Source organism: Cucurbita pepo, chromosome 2 (genome assembly GCF_057944985.1).
Source record: "Cucurbita pepo subsp. pepo isolate OVF chromosome 2, ASM5794498v1, whole genome shotgun sequence".
Taxonomy (NCBI): domain Eukaryota; kingdom Viridiplantae; phylum Streptophyta; class Magnoliopsida; order Cucurbitales; family Cucurbitaceae; genus Cucurbita; species Cucurbita pepo.
The window spans coordinates 15,975,182-15,991,535 of record NC_141799.1 but is presented as its reverse complement, the minus strand read 5'-3'; the positions used below and the strand labels follow the sequence as shown (position 1 = coordinate 15,991,535).

Genomic DNA, 16,354 nt, shown 5'->3' with positions numbered 1-16,354 from the left:
TTTTTTTACCGATTAATTGTCACAATTTTTGAAGTATATGAACTAGAATGAAGTACATGGATTAAGTAAGGTTTTTATGGCTAGTTTCCAATGTTATCTAATAGAAATAGTCGTGGAATGTAAGTAGGAATGATAAAAAATCTATATGTGATCTATTTCTTATTGTTTAGTAGGAATACTCCTTAAAAAGAATATCCTTCTATATTGTAGATTGATATACTTGATGAGTTGCATGGACGTAGCTTTCTGAGTATACCATGATAAGGAATCCTAGAAAAAAGTAATCGATTGAGACTCCATCCCTAATTCCACGAAGATCTTTATGTACTTGTTGAGTCTAAAATTTGCATGCATGATAGAAGCTCAAACAAAGAAGAGTCTAGTCTGAATTTAGGCTCGACCTATTTGTCTATTTCTAGGTTCGGGATTGGAGATAAATGAAAAAAAAGTAACTTTTAGGTTGGGACCATGGTTAGTTATTTATTGTCTTTTTTGTATGGAATTGAAGGAACTATGTATCAAGAAGATTGAGGTTGATGGAGAAAATGCTTGTCTTTTACCAATTTATGAATGCTAGTGAAGTAAGAAGCTTTTATGTGAAGGCTGGTATCTATAGAAGATGATTATTGAATGATGAATTATTTCTTCTTGGAAAAGCTTATAAATGATTTATTCACAGTATACAAACTTATAAATGAAAAAAGATTTGAACTTTTCCCTCCAAACCACAAATTCCCCAGTTGGGTCTTCTCGTTCATGGATCTTCGTGCAAGTACATGCAAACTCAGAGTTTGGTCATCGCCATTCAAGTCTCCATTAAAATTAGGTCGTGAAGATGGGCGGCAAGAACATTGATCTTCTTCCTTTAATGGGGCATTTAGTATCAGGAAAATGGCCTCCATTTTCTTCCAAATCCTCAATCGATCCGTCCTGTTTTACCTTCACAGGGTACGTTACGAGATGAACACCTTTCATGTCTGCAACTTCTTCTCCACTGTAAATTTTCCACGATTCGTCTGCTATTGAACGAACCCTTTCAACGCATTGCAAGTTTTCGGGGTTTAAGAACACCTCTTCGAATCGTTGAGTATGTTCGTACCAAAGCGACAAGCGGAATGTTGAAATGTCTCTTCCATTTGGCAATTCTTTTCCGTCGTTTTCTAATTGGTAGCATCCGATCGCTATCTCTGTATCTCGTTCTCCGTCCATGGATCTTTGGTTCACGTTTGCGGATCCGATCAGAATGTACAAATCGTCCACTGCAAACACCCACATAGTTATGGTTAGTTTCTACTTCTTCTACACTTTTGCTTTATATCGTTGTAATTTGAATATGTAATGAACCCATCATCACTTTTATGGAGAATAGATTTGTCATTTGTGTTTGTTGAAATGAGATCCAAAACTCTTAAATCAATTCTTTGTTTGTTTTGACGTTATTATGTTATTAAAACTGCCCTCTACATGTTTGTTAAAATGCCCCTTAGAAACGATGTTCGGAATACTTGAAAACTTACCTATCATGACCTTGGAATGGACATAGACCATAAACCTTCTATGTTGTTGGGCACTCCAGTATTCTGTTGCATGTTGTGGACTGTGAGGGGGAACAAAGTCCCACTTTCTCTCTTCTTCTCTGTTTGCAAGGCAAAAGAAATTCAAGTAGTCTCTTGGATGGGCCTTCTCCCCAGTTTCTTGGATTGCTTCTCCAATCAATCTATACATCATTGTCATTGTCTGCCTTGTCCAATGTAGCATATCCTCTACTGATTCACTCTCTGGTGGCCCTTCTGGCCACATTGGAATCACTACATAAACTGCAAACTTCTCCCTTGCCCTGATCTTAGTAGCCACCTTGAGCGCAATCTCGATCGGTATTAAATTCGTGCATCCGCAGTGTTGATCTTTGTCCCACAAGTGACACCCTCCTATGAAATATTGGTTTTCGATGTAAATAAATCTCTCGGCTCTTCTGATAGCTTCGACATACGCCTCGTGGATGGTGCGTTCAACCGTCAAGTTTCTGAAAACTTGGCTGGCAGACAAGTGGTCGATAGATCGAAAAACTTGTACGTTCCAATCCTTTTGTGGGTTTGTGTTTGATTCAAGTGGGGGCATCAGTTTTAGTAAGATGCTTGTTGGGACTAGCAACGAAGCATCTGATTGCTTAGTCCATCGTTGCTCAAAGTTTGTTAGTATATCCCAGGCAGCTTCACCTGTTACCCGAGCATGAACATCATGCCATGGCTCTCTTGGCCCTCCTTTTTGAAGCTTGGCTCCCGATATACTCGTTTGGTAGAAATCACAGCAGTGGGATTCTGTGTTCAAAGTATGGAACAATGAATGTTGTTCTGTGTCATAGCGACCATCACAAAGATCAAGACCCCCAATGAAACTCATAATCTCCCTGTTCCTTGCGTTGATGTGAGTTTGAGCATCTACTGTTATGGTCTTCTGATGATGAGAGAAAATTGGTGGAGACATAGGATGTAATTTGGGGCACAACCTACATACAACTTTCGAGTTCGAGAAATATGCCCGAGCATCTTCATCATGTGTTTTCATTATCCCAGCATTCTTGATGACGGGAAGGGATGTCTCGTCGTCCCATATCATTAGTCTCACTGCTACTCCTTCCTCTGCCTTCTGCTTCAACAACTCACCAAGCTTTACCCCCAAGGCATAGGGTATATCAGTTTGAGGGTCTCTTACCTGATCACCAAAAGAGTATTAGCGGTTAAAAATTCATGGACTAAAGTTTGTACTTTAACAAAGATAGGTGATTGTTTGTATTTACCAGCACCATCTTTGGATTGAAGGACCAGCCTGCAATGTAAACCAAATGCTTTGCATTATCTATGGCCTTATACACATCTTCCCATAGCCTTCTCGGCGCACTCGAACCGTGAAACGGAGGTTGAAACGTAGAGACATGGTGAGCATCTTGATATAGAGTCACATGACAGTTGGACCTTAGAGGAAACGTTGCATTTCTCAGCCCCTTGTACTCTCCATTTTCCAGCACCTTTTTCCAACTTAGTTCATATACTGCCGGTTGAAACCATAGCATGAATCTAAGTCTGAGCTCTGGACTCGGCTTCCCATTTTCCATAAGAAGTGGAAAGAATCCATTGATGAAACTTGATTCTTTCAAAATCTGTTGGGCCTGGATCTGGAATCTTCCCAATACAGAACGAGATGTTCTCATTGTAATGGTGATGGTAGATGTCAATGGATGCGCACATAGAACTCGGAATGTTTGGTTCCAAACACGGTCATATTCGTGGTTTGTCCGAGCAACCTCTATGTTGTTTATCTTGATGGTCACATAGCTTTGCTTTCCTCCAGAAAATATACACTGCAAGAGAGAAAAAGCTGTTATATTATTCTATTCACGATATAGAAATTCTATTATTCGATATATTAGACACAAAGTTGAAAGTTTAGAGACCTATAAACACAACCACAAAAAGTTCAGGGACTAAACTTATAATTTAACCTCATTCTTGTGACGTAGGACTTACATCCAGAGGTGACGACGGTGTGTATGTTGTTGCATGGAAGACAGTAACTTCGAGCGTGCCATGGAAGAACTTATGCTTTCCGTGAACTGTCATAACTTGAAATCAATTTTGTAGGAGAGTGAATGAAAGAAAGAAGGGAGAATATGAGAAGTTGTAAGGTAGGTGCTATTATATGAGGTGCTGGAATTAGATAAGCAAGAAAGGAGGAGGGGTAGCTTGGAAATGAATGCAAAGGGTCTGAATGGAAGTTGGAAAAACTTGTGGAATTTTCCATGTCAATCTTAGAGGTAACCTATTGGCCACTATTTTATGCTTCAAGCCCAATTCTATTCAACTCCAATCACATTTTTCATTTCTTCCCTTCGACACCATGTGAGTGAATATAATACCTCTCTTCTTTTCCAACGGACTTTAGGTTTAATGTCTAACTGATTACGTGATCGAAGTGTTAATCCCGTATTAACCTACTAGGAAGAACAACTTGTTTTGAGGCAAACTTCAAAGCTCCTCTATCAATAATTTTAATGACACCATTGCTTGTGGTGCAACGTTTGCTATGACCATTCATTTGTAACCATATATTAAAGAAGTAATTAGGAGTGGGAGATATTAACAAATCTCTTCTTATGATATCACATTACCAAAGACCAATTCGGTGTATTCATAAGACCAAGTCGTTTTGTCTTTTATATTGATAATAGTAATTAGAATGATAATAAATTAAAAATTAATGAAAGTTAACATTTGAAATAAAAAAAAAAAAAATAGGCCCAGGCCCAAGCCCAGGCCCAAGCCCAAGCCCTTAGGTCCAATTGAACCGAGGTTGGGCTTCGTAAACTTAAGTAACTGAGAAATTATTCAAATTAATAAAAAGAAAAATAAATAAAGAGTATAAATATCTCGAAAATAAATAATAATTGAAAGGAAACAATAAGAATGCAACATGGGGAATTGGAGGAGTTGTTTGTTTCCATTTGGTATTTTCCTTTTATGTTATATTTGATTATTTATTTATTTATTGAAAAACAAAACAACAAGGACTATATTTCCGAAAACATGTGCCGACATGGCGACATTTCTACAAAATTGTAACAAATGGGCACTTTCCTTGTTGACCTTCACTTCACGAGGTATACCCCACATCCACGTGGCTCTTTCCCATTCGCTCTCTTATACTAGTTTAAATTCATAGAAATAGCGTTTCATCACAAAACTTAAAACTAATTATACCATTCAATTATTGCAATGCTTAGATTAAATTTATAAGTCATAGTCGTTTAATTTCAACCTAACTCGCATCATACCTAATTAAACTTTATAGGATAACTGACATTTATCCAAATTTTGTTATAATATCCAAAACATATAGATAGGGAAATGGCTAAAGTTCTTTGCTGGCTTTCTTGGGATCTTCTAAGCCGTCCTGTTATTATAATTGCCTTTGGTTGTCCCCACGAAGCTTAGTGTGGTCTTGTCCATACTAGAGTCCAACCCATATCTTGTTTCAAATAGTGGTTGAATGTGTTGGATCTAATTTTCCCTATGCTCACTTCCATGCACTCTCCTACATAATTCTCCATTTATTTTGATAAAGAAGATGGTAAATATTTCATATAGAAAATTTGTAGCATGGAGTCGAAGTTAGAAATGAAGATAGGAATGTAATTCCCGTCCTTATATAATTTTTAATTTTCTTTCTAAAAAGTTAGTTTTTGTGATGGTTCAATTATATAAACTCACTAAAAAGGTTATTCTACATGTGAAATTATTAGTTTGGTTTAATGAAAATTATAAAAATACTCCTTTCTAAAAAAGAATTATTTTGGATGGTTTCGATGGTTTTAAAGTGGGCTCAAAGCCTCGTTTCAAAACTATTATGATTGAGTGACGTGTAAATTTTTAAGGGTTTAAAAACAATTTAAGAGTGTTTTTATGCCTTTTTCTTTTCTTTTTTTTTTTTTCTTTAAAGGGAGGAATAGAAGTAGCATTGCATAATTTGATATATAAATTAAATTTGAATAAAATAAAATATAATAAATAAATGGGAAGAAATGGGGCAATTTATTGGCGTAGTAATCAGTGTTGATTTCAGATCCCCATCATTTTCTTCATCTCTGTCAATCTCCAATTCTCCCAAAAGCCAGTCAAAACCAAACCCCCTTCCATCTCCGGCGGCATAATCATGACCTACGGCACCATTCCGACCTCCTCCGCCACTGCCGCCGCCAACCTCGAATACATTTCCCGCGCGAAACAGCGCTTCAAAGACGGCCTCGGCCACCGCCGTCCATGGCGTCTAATCGCCGACTACCGCTCCTTCACTCTCCCTTCCAACCTCCACGACACTCTCGCTCGCATCAAAGTCAACCTCGCTTACTTCCGTATGAACTACGCCATCGTCGTACTCGTAATCCTCTTCCTCGCCCTCCTCTGGCATCCGATCTCCCTCATCGTCCTCATCGTCATGATGACCCTCTGGCTCTTCCTCTACTTCCTCCGCGATCAGCCTCTCATTCTCGCCGGCCGCGTCGTCGAGGACTGGGTGATTCTCCTCATTCTCTCCATTTTCACTATCGGCTTCTTGTTCTTGACCAACGCCACGCTCAACATTGTCATCGCGCTTCTGATCGGCGCCATCGTCGTTGTGGCGCACGCCGCCGTGAGGAAAACAGAGAATCTCTACTTGGACGAAGAAGCTGCTGGATTGATGGCTCCTGGATCGTGATCGGAACTCATTCCTGTTCTTAATTGTAGAGGTTATTTTTCCATTTTCTTCTTCTTCTCCTGATTCCTTCCAGTGATATCTGTTCTTGTTCGAATTTAAAATTGATGAAATTACGTAATTCGATTTCTGCTTTCCAATTCCACTTGATTTATCATTCTTGTGATGCAAATAGGTTTATAGTTCTTCCTGTTCTTCGTGTTCTTCATTTTTCTTTTCTGATTTGCTCTGTTGACTGTTTATTTTGTGTTGTAACTTAATTTATTAGCTTGTAATTGTGGACATTCTGATTATTAAGTTACTTAAAAATACCTATTTCAAAAGTCCAATCCTTATATTTGCTTTTTAAAATTGATAATCACAATACTTCAGAGAGGGAAATGTTTATGCACTGTCAAAAGGATGCATTGGCATCTTAGTCATTAATGGTGGAAATAACAAGGTATTTATAGCTAAATTAATGCATATATAATTAATTATTATTACTTCAAATAGAGGGCGGCAGCTGGCAAGTGTTTAGTAGGCCCCACAATTCTTAGTCAAGCCCTTTGTATGTAAAGACTTCCTACTTTGAGTGCCTTATTTATTTATTTATTTATATTCTTTATTATGTAGTTATTCAAATATTGTTTAATATATAATAAATATATAAGTATTATTAAATTAAGAAGGGCAAAGGGGAAAGTCTTTAAATTGAGGAGCAAAAAGGAAAATAATTTAGTATTTGTAGTGGATAGAATATTAAAAAATAATATTAATATTAATAATAAAAGAATATTCAAACATTATATATATATATTGTCTAGAATATACGATCTGTTCCTTTGATTATCCATCAAACCGAGTAAGAAAAGCCACCAACCTCATGTAAGAATTGATATGACATTTTGATATATTATTTAAATATATTTTAATAATTTGTTAAAACTAAAATAAAGGCGTAGACTAAATAATTAAAAATGCATGATTTAAGATAGAAAACTCACGAATTAAAATAGATATTTTAATAATTTAAGTATTCTAATAAAATTTAAACCTAAAAACTAATAATATGTATCCTTGAAAATATATAAAAAAAAAAAAAAATTACTTAATAGTATGAGCTTCTTACTATGTTTAATTTAAGTTTCGTTTACCAATCCTATCGAATTTGAAAAACACGCATACATGGTAAAAACAGCCCAATTTAGTTGATTAAAAGCTTCCATCGTCACAATTCATCCCTACCGGTACCGATAAAAGAGATCGAGAGAAGAAGGTGGAGGGGGAGGCTTAAATGTGAAGAACACCTCCCATGATATGGCAAGAAAGTAAAAGGCATATTCAAATGTGAAGTTAGGAGATCACCTTCATACAGGTTTTACCTTTACACAACTTTCCTACAGAACTTACACAAAAAAGAACCCTTATAGTTTCCAGTTACTAATAATACTACAACTATGCACAAACAAAAGCTTTTAGTGAACAAAAAAAGAATTGCCCAAAACAATGAATCGGGGAAGTACAAATTCAGTATATAAAAGGGTGCAGTATTGTATATATTCTAAGAATCCTTAGCCACTTTTTTACAATTCACTTGAAGTCCTCCTTGTCTTGTCCCTTTCCCAGTAACTTGGTCTTAAACTCTCAACACACACCTTTTCATTGAACCTCTCTATGGGCTCTTCTGATAAGGAGCCACTGTAGTTTTGCTGCTGCTGCTGCTCGGTCCACATCCGTCCACTCCGATTTCCCACATCGTATCCCGGAGTTGACGAGTAATTAGCATCCACGACGAGGTCGCCCTCCAGAATCCGTAAAACCTTCACAATTCAAAGGCAAAATGAATGGTCAAGTCCATTCATACTCACTTGTATCACTAGCTTTTAGACACATAAGGCACTTAAAACAAGGTTCTTCACCATAAAAACGTATTGACAGATGATATCTCATGGAATGAAAAGTAAGTGCTATGAGCTGTGGCAGTTGTTTCTTATAAGATGGTTTTAGATGTGATGTCTCTCACCTGTGACATACGAGGCCTGGCGTTAGGATCCCTTCGGATGCATAACGATGCGGCCTGCACCATGCAGTACACCTCATGCTCCGTGAAGCTATTCCCCAACCTCGGATCAATCAGTTCATCAATCACAAGTTCATCCAACAGGGGGCGTGCCTGACATGGAAAAACAAAGTATGAACAGTTAAGAACTTGAATGTAAGAAATGAATATTGAAGTAAGGTGTTAAACTTTAATATTCATACCCATTCAGTGAGACACTGTTGACCTTTCGGCCGACCAAGGTCCACAGCTTTTCTTCCGGTGATTAGCTCCACCAGTACTACCCCAAAGGAATAAACATCAGCTTTCTCTGTGATTTGGCCACTTTGAGCATACTCCGGAGCCAAGTACCTACACACCACAGAAAATCAACTCATTCAATATGATATGCAAGTAGGCATTATTGATAATGTGTACGTGATATGATCAGATGTCTACCCAAATGTTCCAATAACTCTTGTCTCAACGCCGGTATCGCCATCAGGCTGCCACCTCGCAAGGCCAAAATCTCCAACCTAGTAGGAAAAAAAATGAAAATAAGAACATGCATAGACTATGTTCAGACTGTAGGGTAGTTTGCGATGCACTACTAGCAAATATTGTCTTCTTTACCTTTCGGGCTTTCCCTCATGGTTTTTAAAACACGTTTGCTAGGGAGAGGTTTCCACATCCTTATAAAGAATGCTTCGTTCTACTCTCCAACTGATGTGGGATCTCACAATCCACCACCTTTTGGGGTCAGCGTCCTTGCTAGCACTAGTTCCCTTCTCCAATCGATGTGGGATCCCCAAATCCACCCTCCTTTGAGGCCTAACGTCCTTGCTGGCACACTTCCTCGTGTTCACCCCCCTTTCGGGCTAAGCCTCCTCGCTGGCACATAGCTCGGTGTCTGGCTCTGATATCATTTGTAACAGACAAGCCCACCGCTAGCCTATATTATCCTCTTTAGGCTTCCTCTAAAGAATTGTAAAACACGGTCTTCTAGGGAGAGGTTTCCACACCCTTATAAAGGATGTTTGTTCTCATCTCCAACCGATGCTCACTGTTATTTTTTTGCCAAAGAAAATCTATGAACGCCCTGGGAAGTATTTTATATATGTTTGCCAAGAAGATGAGAAATTATGGTACCAGTGGTTCAAAATCATGGGTGATAAGAATGTTGTTCGGCCGCATATCCCGGTGAACAATGCAACCTACTCTACATTCTTCATGGAGATATCGTAGCCCCCTCGCTGCTCCCACAGCAATTTTCTGCCGTGCAGTCCATCCTAATGGCTCTTTTTGGCGTCCTGAAAAAATTATACCTTGACACTTACTCATCAAAGCATTTAACCAAAAACTGAAAAAAAATAATAGTAATAACTAAACATGACCAAATGATAGGGGCAAAAGTGCTTGAAGTCAAAAGATTACCATATAAATGAGAATCCAATGAGCCATTGCAGATGTACTCATAAACCAGTAACCTTTTTTTCTCCTCTATACAAAAGCCAATCAACATCACAACGTTTCGATGTTGTGCACAGCTAAGAACTTCGACCTCTGAACAAAATTCATGGTCTCCCTGAGAGCTAGCTAGTTTGTGCTGCTTGACAGCAACCACCTGACCGTCCGGGAGTACTCCTCTGTGAACAGATCCATATCCCCCTTCTGCAAGAAAGTTGGCTTGTGAAAATCCACCTGTAGCGAGCTCAAGCTCAGCGTAGCTGTACCACCTTGGAGGCTTCCCAAAAACTGGTGCCTTGTGTTGACATATTGAACATAATGGAGGGGGTCCTGGTGGCGAGTTCCTGGATAACGAAACTGCATCTCGAACGTCCCCATGATAATCATTGTCACTTCTATGGCTTGACATTTCAATTCGAGCTTCTCGATCAAGTTTCGAAAACTTTGGTTGAAAAGCTTTTCTTGTTGACATTGTGTTCATATCATCAAATCTCTGTGACCTTCCAGTTATGTGTTGTGAGGATTGAAGATGAGAAGAACTTAGAAATTCTGTCATCCATGGTTGGAATCTTAAGCTCCCTGAAGATACAGATAAATTTTCAATATCTAAGTCTGAACTAACTGCATCTACTTCTTTATTTTCCTTGATAACAAATAATTCCTCTTTCTTTATATCTCCATTCATTTCAGAGTTGAAAAATGGTGAAGTTCCAGGATCAGAGCTCGACACCGACGACGTTCCAGCTTCAGTCGCAGTAAAAGGCGTGCCCAACTCTGGACTGCTACTGGGGGTCACAACCGGTCCTCGGATAAAATCCAGAGGATCATTATGTTCTTTGTGATGGCTTTCAGACCCTTCATCTATATCAAAAGGTAAGGAAGATGGCACTTCTGGTTCCTTTTTTCGAGACCCAACCAAGTTCAAGCGAAGAACTTTAGGCTGAGATCGCTTCATTACCACAATGTTGCATTGTAACTCTTCCATGCAGCATTTCTCCTCATGTTTGAGCTGTCTGAAACAATTAGGAAATTACTTAACACATTGTAGAGAGAAAAAAATTCGATGTGGGAGAACTGAGAAGTAGGCAGAAGAGGGAATTACTTGTCTAATACAACCCAGGAAGCATGAACTCTCTTAGCCTCTGCAGTAACAGCCCCACTAGGTGACCCAGAAACAATTTTAATTTTCACATTTATCTGCAACAAAAGAGGTTCAGTTTCAAGAAATATGTTACTCCTTAAACATGAGAAAAACACTAAGGTTCTTGCCTTATTTGGATCATAAACATCATGAAGCTGCAGGATCATCTGCGAGCAGGTATCACTAATATCATATTTCAGCTCCGAGGTTGTCCCAGAGTGAGCTTTCTTTTGACCGCTGGCACAGTCACCGGAAAATCTTGGAAAACCCCAGAATTTTCTACCTAAAGAATTCAAGGTTGGATCATCACTAAATGCTTCAGTAGTTACATGAATGAAAATGAGGGAAACAGAGAAATGTACCAGAGGTTTGGGAAGGGACAACAACAAGCAGAGTTATGCAATCTCCAATATGAACAACATGAGTCAACGCCCAAACCAATGCAGTTTTAGGAATTTCTTTGGAAGCCTTCACAGCAACAATCACCTTCTGGACATCATCAGAACCCTTGTCCTGCTTCCCCCGCTTCTGCTCTCGACTCATTACCGTGTTGAAATTTCTACACTCTATAAGTCAATTCTCACACCCCAAGAAGCAGGTATCGCCACTGCTGCTCAAAGACATGGCTGAGGAAGAACCAAACCAAGAAACATATACATTATTGGTCTGTCCCACAATGTTGGATTCAAGTAATACTCACGACCGACATGCTTATAATTCAGTCCAGCCTACAATGACACGACCCTTTTCACACCAATTTACATACGTTACCACGCAGCATTTTAGAGCATAATCTTAAACATCGACATACCCCAAAACTTCATTAACCCTTGTTCAACTTAAAAACAGAGAGAATCAGGAGATAATTTGCAATTTGTAAATAAAAAAAGGAAAGCAAACCCACATGGAGAGTTGATTTCTCTATTGGTTTTTTAGATAGCCACTTCCTCTGAGCTATCAAATCATCAGAAAAAATGGCTCTCTCTCTCAACAGGGATTTGAGGGGAATTCAGAAAAAAGATAGTTCAGACAACAACATGGTTCACTTCTAACGTCCAAACAAAATAGCATCGAGGCAGTGACAAGACAGAAGCCAGCTCTCGTTGCTGTGTGGTGCAATGAATGAATGAGAGGCGAATCACTTCACACAGAACCCAGCTGAAAAATGAAATCAGTCGCTCAAAATATGATGAAAACCACAAATACAGAGCTCTTAGACTCGCCGCCCACATCGACCTACCGATTGAAAACCCCCAAAACAATCTTCAATCGAAACAGAGCAAAAAGAAAAAACAGCTCAGAAACATTTAAAAAAACAAAACCCAGAAACAACTTGTCATCCAAATCCTGGCGAGTGATTACCTTTTCCTTTTCCCCTCTCTTCCTTCTGATGGGTCTCCTTCTTCTTTCACGTAAAGCCAGTTGAGTCACAAAAACAAGCCAAAATGGGTCCGAAAAGAGAGGGTAGACTGAATTTGTAAGGGAAAACAGAGCAATAAAAACAAGAACAAGAAATTGGGTTTTCTTTATTTTTTTCTCTCTTGTTCTGTGCAATGCCAACCACCTCCACCCAGCCCTGAGCTCAGTACAAGAGTTTTTTTGGAGAGAGAGAGAAAAAAAAACTGTTGAGTGAAAAGAACAATCAATCAGCTTTGTGGTATGTGTGTCTCAAGGAGAGAGGAGGGTTAAGGATAGAGAAATTTCAAAATCCGTTGGGTCACTCACAAGGGAAGCTAATATCAAAATCAGTTTCACAATCATAACTCCCACAACCTTTATCCACAAACTTTCCTATGATTCCACGTTTCACATCTTATAGAATGCTTTACATATTCCATTTGGTGCTCATTCTCTTCTTTACTCAATTTGAACTTATAATATTACAATGTATTGTTGAAAAATATTATATTTTAACAATGGGTTAATCTGTTTCTGTTTTTGTGAATCTTTTAACTGTGTGGAATAGGGAGAATGAATCCAAAAAAATAAGCTGAGGATGTATGCTGTGCTTTCACCAGCCTGCAATTCAATCAGTTTCCTCAGCAATTTGCCCAATGAAGTTTTAGTTTGTCAATTTTCTTTAAGGCCCTTCCATTATAAAGTAATTACAAAACTATCCTTCCTACTTTGGGTTTTCAAATACTATAATTTCAAAAATAAAGGAGAGGAATTTTCTTTTAAGAATATACTTGGAACAAATAAATGGACCCCATTAACTTTATTTTTACTTCTTAAAACATTTTATTTTGAATTAAAGGCTTTGGTTGATAGAAACACAAAAATATAGAGTATGCTCTAAATTTGAAGGGAACCACTTTTCATGTGACCTTATTATCATATTGTAAGATTTTTTTAGGCATTATTGGGAAAAGTGTGGTTTTATTGTATATATAAAGCTATGCCTAAATGTTTGAGCCAAAGTGGGTTGAAGTTTCCAAAGAAATTATGCCACTTTTGATTGGTTAAAGATACCGTAGATCTTTCTTTTGAAAAAATGGAATGAACATTCATACAAACCGCAACAAAATAGTCTTTAACTAAGTTAAAACGATCGGAAGATACAAAAATTAATATAAAGTTTCTATTTTTTAATTTCAAATTTGCAAGGTTCTCAATTAACATATTTGTAAATCCTCAGATCCCGAAGAATTTTAGTGTTTAAAAATGTTTGGTCTCAAAGTGTCTTCAATTGAGCTTCTCGTGCTACTCAGTACTTATCACTCTTTTAATTGCCGAGGTTAAAAAAAAAAAAATTACTCTGGATTAATTAAATTTAACCGTTTTCAAAAAAAAATTTACTACCTAAAAAAATTCAAATACAAATATAGGACAAGAATCTAGAAAAGGTATATTACTATTTCTATTTTCAATAGTTTTATTATATTACTATTTTTTTTTTTCCTTTTTTGACATATTTTTTTCAAAATAAGAGACGTTGGTTTTTTCTACTTTTTTTTTTTTTTTTGGCTTTACTAAAAAAAATTGAATTTTAATTTTAAAGGCCCAAAATTGTAAATAAAGCAATTGGTGGGGGCACTTTCTCCAACACATCTGAAAACCATTTCAATTTTTGAACCTTCTCATTAATGCAAAAACGTGAACTCAACCACAATCCCAAGTGAGCATTTATAACAGACAAAAGAAAAATCTCCACCCTCCCATACTCTCCCATTCGCAGGACCCTACGTGGGTTCCACTCACCGGGATTGTCCCCGTCGCCTGTCACCGTTTCCCAACGCCGTCGACGCTTTCTCTTCACGCGCGCCAGAATTCGGTGAGAGATTTACCTCACGGATGAGTGACTGTAGCACCTACTCCCTGCCGCTGCAGTGACCAGACGACGTTGTTTTTGGCGGCTGACGTCCTCGGCTTCGATGCCACGTATCCCGGATCGTGTCGCAGCTTTCGAACCCTCCTGTTTTTAATTTTTTTTAAATTAAATTATGTTTATATCATTTACTTTATTAATTTCCTCTCATTATTTTTGGCCATTTCGACAAGAGACAAAAATAAATAAATAAATAAATAATGTGATTTGTTATAAGAGTGTGGTTAACATTAACTATATACATTACAACCCACGTTTTCATGCATGTTTTTATATATCTTTCTTAATGGATTGATATATTAAAAAATTTACTTTAAATTTTAAAAACTAAAAATAAACAATTTATTATTTAATTAAAAAAACCTTAATACTAATAATTAAAATAAATATGATAAAAATTTTAAAATAAAGACAAAATTTACAATAAATCATATCATTTAATGCATGATTATAAATAAAATTGATTGAAGCGTGAGACGAGTAAGTTTGAGAAAGTCAACAAATCGTCTCGCTTATTTTTCTCTTATTTTTAAGTAATCTAATAAATATTGTATTATTTAACGACATCAACATGGGTTCAAATTGGTCACACAAATGTCTACTCCATCGTATTTTGTCTTTTTGTAATTTTTTTTTTTGGTCCTTTAATTATAATCCCTAAATTAAGCTCATAAAAATCAAGTTAGCAAACAAAATAGAAATATGAAACCAAATAAAAAAAAGAAAATTGCAAAAATAAATAACAACCAAAAAATTAATAATAATAAAAGGATGCAACTTATTCATAAAAAGGGGAGGAAATTTTGGAATATCTTGGAAGTAAATATATTGGGGGCTGTGAAATTTTGTAAGTTAATGTGAAGTTAGGTAAAATCTTTGCTGAATGTGAAGCATTATATTGGGGGATTGCTATAGTTTGTCTAATGAGTAGAAAACATTGTTTGACAAACTCAACTTTGGGGAAATGGCTTTGTTCCCAATTTTGGTGGCATTCATTGGAATCATATCTCTGTCCTTTGTGTTACTTACATACTTTTCAGGAAACACACCGAGTCCCAAGAGGTGGATTCCGAGGTCTTATAATAGTTAGAGAGACACGAAAGTTTCTTTATAAAAGTGTAGAAATTTCTCCTTAGTAAATACATTTTAAAACTGTTAGTCTGACAACAATACATAACAGGTAAATGTGGACAACAGAGGTAGGGTTCGCATTTTGAACTTTCACCCTATGTTATTGAGCTAAAAGAGGTCGATATATATATATATATATATATATATATATATATATATATATATATATATATATATATATATATATATAGATATGCCACAATTTGTATTCTAGAAAACAAGTAGACGATTGGAAGATTTATGAGAGAGAGAGAGAAAATGTTGGATTAAGAAGCATACACGAAAAAGAATAATGAAAAGGAATCAGAATCCAAAGATGAAAGAATAAGAAGCAGAGAGATAAAGAGGAGACAAACACCAAGCGCCATTCATGTACGGACGCCACCCATTTGGAACCAGCCGCTGCAAGCTGCTAGGCTTTTGCTTTTGTGCTTTGGTTCCTGCCCTCAGTTACCCTCCATTCATGTTTCTCCAATAATGCAGCTTTTGCCCACCTCAATAATACAACTACCACAATTCTATGGGGGACCTCTATGGCCTTCGGGCCAATACATGCTAACTTCGGACGAGGAGTCAGCAACAATGTGATTGTCAGTTTTAAGTCGTTGGATACTCGAGATAGAAATTACGAAAACATTTTGAATATGTATCAAAACGGTTATTAGGAGACGTACAAATTTTTACAGCTATTAGAATCGATATGGTTGCATCTTAATAATTTTGAGACGTGGATTTAGATATATTTGATAGGATTATACAATTTATTTGTTATGTATCCAATCAAGTAATTAAATATTTGTGGATATATTTGTATTTCAGACGTAAACAAGACTAGAGTGTTACCTCGATTAAATCGAGAGAGAAAACTTAGATCAAGAAAAATGATGCGGTTCAAATTATTAATGGGCCGGATGTCCTTCCAATACACTCGGCCCATATTAGAAGAACTGATAGAAGGCCCAATAGAAAACGTGTATGTAAGGCCCATTTAGTTTAAAAATTAAAAAGCCACTATGTAGTA

General features: G+C 37.0%; 3 protein-coding genes across 5 annotated transcripts; 1 reads left to right on the top strand and 2 right to left on the bottom strand.

Annotated features, from left to right (window-relative positions):
* Positions 1 to 241: 241 nt before the first annotated feature.
* PLDEPSILON (phospholipase D alpha 4) lies at positions 242 to 3,653 on the bottom strand. Its single transcript, XM_023670009.2, has 4 exons — positions 3,525 to 3,653; positions 2,798 to 3,358; positions 1,518 to 2,712; positions 242 to 1,259 (listed from the first exon to the last, which is right to left on the bottom strand). The coding sequence occupies exons 1-4, from the start codon at positions 3,615 to 3,617 to the stop codon at positions 823 to 825; spliced, it is 2,286 nt and encodes a 761-aa protein (XP_023525777.2). The 5' UTR covers positions 3,618 to 3,653; the 3' UTR covers positions 242 to 822.
* A 1,916-nt stretch (positions 3,654 to 5,569) lies between these two features.
* Positions 5,570 to 6,386, top strand: LOC111788998 (PRA1 family protein F3). Its single transcript, XM_023669608.2, has one exon. The coding sequence runs from the start codon at positions 5,707 to 5,709 to the stop codon at positions 6,247 to 6,249; it is 543 nt and encodes a 180-aa protein (XP_023525376.1). The 5' UTR covers positions 5,570 to 5,706; the 3' UTR covers positions 6,250 to 6,386.
* Positions 6,387 to 7,546: 1,160 nt separating this feature from the next.
* Positions 7,547 to 12,604, bottom strand: LOC111789258 (inactive protein kinase SELMODRAFT_444075). Of its 3 annotated transcripts, none has more exons than XM_087121741.1 (11): positions 12,237 to 12,604; positions 11,779 to 12,137; positions 11,237 to 11,500; positions 11,003 to 11,157; positions 10,836 to 10,930; positions 9,701 to 10,746; positions 9,416 to 9,576; positions 8,726 to 8,802; positions 8,491 to 8,638; positions 8,252 to 8,401; positions 7,547 to 8,048 (listed from the first exon to the last, which is right to left on the bottom strand). In XM_087121741.1, the coding sequence occupies exons 3-11, from the start codon at positions 11,415 to 11,417 to the stop codon at positions 7,812 to 7,814; spliced, it is 2,250 nt and encodes a 749-aa protein (XP_086977867.1). In that variant the 5' UTR covers positions 11,418 to 11,500; positions 11,779 to 12,137; positions 12,237 to 12,604; the 3' UTR covers positions 7,547 to 7,811. The 3 variants fall into 3 exon arrangements, with proteins under 3 accessions (XP_086977867.1, XP_023525744.2, XP_023525743.2); XM_023669976.2 differs by having other exon boundaries at positions 11,779 to 12,032; XM_023669975.2 differs by lacking the exon at positions 11,779 to 12,137 and having other exon boundaries at positions 12,237 to 12,603.
* Between the last annotated feature and the right edge of the window lie 3,750 nt (positions 12,605 to 16,354).